The sequence below is a fragment of the Pseudophryne corroboree genome, chromosome 6 (assembly GCF_028390025.1).
Source record: "Pseudophryne corroboree isolate aPseCor3 chromosome 6, aPseCor3.hap2, whole genome shotgun sequence".
Taxonomy (NCBI): Eukaryota; Metazoa; Chordata; class Amphibia; order Anura; family Myobatrachidae; genus Pseudophryne; species Pseudophryne corroboree.
In genome coordinates this window covers 24,855,981-24,860,405 of record NC_086449.1, presented here as the reverse complement: position 1 = coordinate 24,860,405, position 4,425 = coordinate 24,855,981, and the positions used below count along the sequence as shown (strand labels likewise).

The window sequence follows — 4,425 nt, the reverse complement described above, 5'->3', positions numbered from 1 at the left end:
GTAGCTCTTAGAAGTGGTTTTCTTACCGCAACCCTACCACTAAGGCCATATTCCTGCAAGTGCCTGGCCACCATCCTATCGGACACAGGCTGGGAACGACTTTTCTGCAACTCCCTTCCTATTTCCGGAGTGGTCAAATGTCTGTTACGCTTTAGTAGTTGTCCTCACGAACAGTTGTTGTTTTTGGACGACCAGTTCGTTTTCTTGTAACATTTTGACTGTTTTTTTAATTTCGCTCAAGAGCCCGACGCGCGGCCCCAACGGATACCTTCAACCATTTCTGGATTTGCCGCAAAGAATATCCTTCTTCACTCAAAACAATTATATATTTTGTTATTTTTTTTATCCTACTCCATTCATACACAAGTAGCAGAATGTACGATAAACAAGATTCTTTAAATTTCAGGGGGTGTGCTCAGACTTTTGACAAGTACTGTAATTCAAATACTTGCTGAATATAGCTACACAAAGTTCCAATCAGATAGAGAACAGTATGTATCATATACGCCACCGTATCAAATCGAATAAAATCCTATAGAAATATCATAGGCAGGACCCTCTGGTATTATGTTCCTGCATGGATCCAGCCGCACAAGGTAAGATAAATCCATAGACAGCTACTGTAGTATAGTATATTGGTAAACGGCTGTAATAATCAGAAGTGTGCAGATCTTCTTATATGGCTCAGACATATTTCCACCTGGGACCAGTGTCATCCGCAGTGATTGAAGATTAAGTTGAGTATCAAATACTCTGATTGCTTCTTCTCTTCTTGTCGCCCTTTATGTTACCTGTTTTTAAGATATATACGTTTTGGACCAAAATACATGTATTGTGTATAGCACAGCTTTGTGTATTTAGCTACTGTATACTGTAGTCTTTTTCATGATAATCCATAAATAACGAATTTATAAAAAAAAGTGTCAAATAGGACATATAGTGATTTTTTATTTTTACCATATTCGGAACAAACCAGTCCAAAAGTTACATCAAATACAATCACCCTCCGGTTAGGACTCAATAAGGCCGCGTTCGTCACATTAGAAATGTTCTGACTCCTTCAAAGAACGTTACAAAAATATATAGGTCCAGTGAATGGTCATAATGTTACAATTGTATTACTCATTTTAACTCTCCTCTTCTACTGCAAATCCTTCACTCCATTGGTCTGCGTGACACTGCCCTCTCTTGGTTGTCGTCCTACCTTTCTGACCGTTCATTCTCTGTCTCCTCTCATAACTCCACCTCCCCCTCACTTCCACTAACTGTAGAGGTACCCAAGGTTCTGTCCTTGGTCCTCTTCTCTTCTCTCTCTATACGTCCTCACTAGGTAAGCTCATTAGTTCTTTTGGCTTCCAATATCATCTCTATGCTGATGACACTCAAATCTATCTTTCCTCTCCAGACCTCTCCCCTACTCTCCTCACTCGTATCTCCAACTGTCTCTCTGCTATCTCTTCCTGGATGTCCCAGCGCTTTCTTAAACTTAACATGTCTAAGACCGAGCTGATCATCTTCCCTCCCTCCCGCATAACCTCACCTCCTACAATCTCATTATCTATTGATGGCACTACTATCTCCTCTACCCCCCAAGTGCGCTGTCTTGGAGTAATCCTTGACTTCTCCCTCTCCTTCAAACCACACATTCAGCACCTCTCACAAACCTGCCGTTTTCATCTAAAAAATATTTCCAGGATCAGACCCTTTCTGACCCAGGATGCTACTAAGACTCTTATCCACTCACTGGTCATCTCCAGACTGGACTACTGTAATCTCCTCCTGACTGGCATTCCTGACAAATACCTCTCTCCACTCCAATCTATCCTCAATGCTGCTGCCCGGCTCATTTTCCTCACCAAACGCACTACGTCCACCTCTCCTCTCTTACTAGACCTTCACTGGCTCCCCTTCCCTTTCAGAATCCATTTCAAGCTTCTCACACTTGCTTACAAAGCCCTCACCCACTTCTCTCCCATCTACATCTCTGATCTTATCTCGCTTTACACTCCCACCCATTCTCTTCGCTCTGCTAATGCTCGCCGACTCTCCTGCCTACGGATTACTTCCTCCCACTCCTACCTCCAAGATTTTTCACGCGCTGCACCACTTCTCTGGAATTCCCTACCTCTCCCCCTCAGACTCTCCACCTCTCTACAAAACTTCAAACGGCCTCTCAAGACCCACTTCTTCACCAAACCCAGCCAAATCTCATCCTAAACCTCTGTTCCACGCTCTCTATGTACCCCATCTGTCTCACCCCTGTCTGCCTACCCCTCCCCTTCAGAATGTAAGCTCTCACGAGCAGGGCCCTCTTCCCCTCATGTGCTTACCCTTTTCTTACTTTAATAATCTTCAGCTGCACCAAATCCAGCAGTCTTCTGCCACCTGATACTTATTCCAGTGTCATCTGCTGATGTAGCTTTGTTTATTTACCCTGTACTTGTCCTATATTGTCGTCAACTGTAAGTTGCTGTTTTCCTGTTTGATTATTTGTTTATGTACTCTGTAATTGGGCGCTGCGGAACCCTTGTGGCGCCATATAAATAAAGGATAATAATAATAACTCTCTCTTAGGTGGTTTACAGTGACCCAAAATGTGGAGATATTTAGTCATGGCTGCTCTGATATCACGGTTCCTCAAGGTGTAGATGAGAGGGTTGAATAATGGGGTCACCAGGGTGTACAGTAAATACAGACCCTTGTTTGCATTATCGGAATTGTTGCTTGGTGGGAATATATAAATAGATGTCAAGACTCCATAGTACATACACACAAAGGTTAGGTGGGAGCTGCAGGTGGAGAAGGCTTTCTGTCTACCAGTGCTGGAGGGGATCCTCAGGATGGTGTGAAGGATGGAGATGTAGGAGGCAATTATGAACACTAATGGAGTAAGTACAACAGGTAAAGACTCTAGAAAAGCGACCAGTTCCATAGACGATGTATCCGAGCATGAAAGTTCAAACACAAGAGTGGTATCACAGTAGAAATGATTAATAACATTTGGGACACAAAATTCTAATTCATCTAAGAAAACGTACACAACAAGTGTCAATGTGAAGCCCATCAGCCAGCAGAAGGTGACTATCTGTAGTTGACGTGTGAAGGTCATAATGATGGCATAGTGTAATGGTCTACAGATTGCCACATAGCGATCAAAAGACATGGCTGCCAGCAACAGACATTGGGACATGGCTGGCACACCTAACAAATACAACTGGAGTATACATCGGGCAACTGATACCTTTCCATCCCCCGCCAGTATCAGCCACAGCATGGTGGGCACAATGTTACTGGTGAAGAGGATTTCCGACACGGACAGTTGGCTGAGCAAGAAGTACATGGGGGAGTGGAGGCTCTGGTTGAGGACAACCATGACAATGACAAAGACATTTGCTGATAAAGCCGTGACATGAATGTCCAGAAAGAGGATGAAAAGTAAAATCCTGAGGTTATGGAGGTTTCCGAATCCCAAGAGGAAAAATTCTGTCACCACTGTGCCATTCTTTTCCTGAAGACCAGAAGATAGATTATCTGCAGAACTTTCTACTAGAGATGAGCGGGTTCGGTTTCTCTGAATCCGAACCCGCCCGAACTTCATGTTTTTTTACACGGGTCCGAGCGACTCGGATCTTCCCGCCTTGCTCGGTTAACCCGAGCGCGCCCGAACGTCATCATCACGCTGTCGGATTCTCGCGAGGCTCGGATTCTATCGCGAGACTCGGATTCTATATAAGGAGCCGCGCGTCGCGGCCATTTTCACACGTGCATTGAGATTTATAGGGAGAGGACGTGGCTGGCGTCCTCTCCGTTTAGAAATTAAAATAGATAGGAGAGTGAGAGTGAGACACTTCATTTACTTACTGGAGCTTAGGAGGAGTTATACTAGTGACTGATGACCAGTGACCTGACCCACCAGTGCAGTTTTATAATTTATTATTATTTAATAATCCGTTCTGTTCTTGTTCTCTGCCTGAAAAAAACGATACACAGTGACTCAGTCACACTCACATACCATATCTGTGCTCAGCCCAGTGTGCTGCATCATCTATGTATAATATCTGACTGTGCTCACACAGCTTAATTGTGGGGGAGACTGGGGAGCAGTTATAGGTTATAGCAGGAGCCAGGAGTACATATTAAACAGTGCACACTTTTGCTGCCAGAGTGCCACTGCCAGTGTGACTGACCACTGTGACCAGTGACCTGACCACACTGACCACCAGTATAGTATATTGTGATTGTCTGCCTGAAAAAGTACACTCGTCGTGTGACTTGTGTGGTGTTGTTTTATTCTATAAAAATTAAAAAACTCATTCTGCTGACAGACAGTGTCCAGCAGGTCCCTCATTATATAATATATACCTGTCCGGCTGCAGTAGTGATATATATATATTTTTTATATCATTATTTATCATCCAGTCTATA

The 4,425-nt window shown here is 43.7% G+C and overlaps 1 protein-coding gene across 1 annotated transcript; it reads right to left on the bottom strand.

Moving 5' to 3' along the window:
- Positions 1-2,494: 2,494 nt before the first annotated feature.
- On the bottom strand, positions 2,495-3,598 carry LOC134934155 (olfactory receptor 10A3-like). Its single transcript, XM_063929653.1, has one exon. It carries the CDS (start codon positions 3,596-3,598, stop codon positions 2,495-2,497), a length of 1,104 nt encoding a protein of 367 aa, XP_063785723.1.
- Between the last annotated feature and the right edge of the window lie 827 nt (positions 3,599-4,425).

What these genes read in the sequence shown, in the direction of transcription:
- LOC134934155 (XM_063929653.1), bottom strand. Translation starts at nt 3,598, where the DNA reads ATGAAGTTCGGGCGGGTTCGGATTCAGAGAAACCGAACCCGCTCATCT.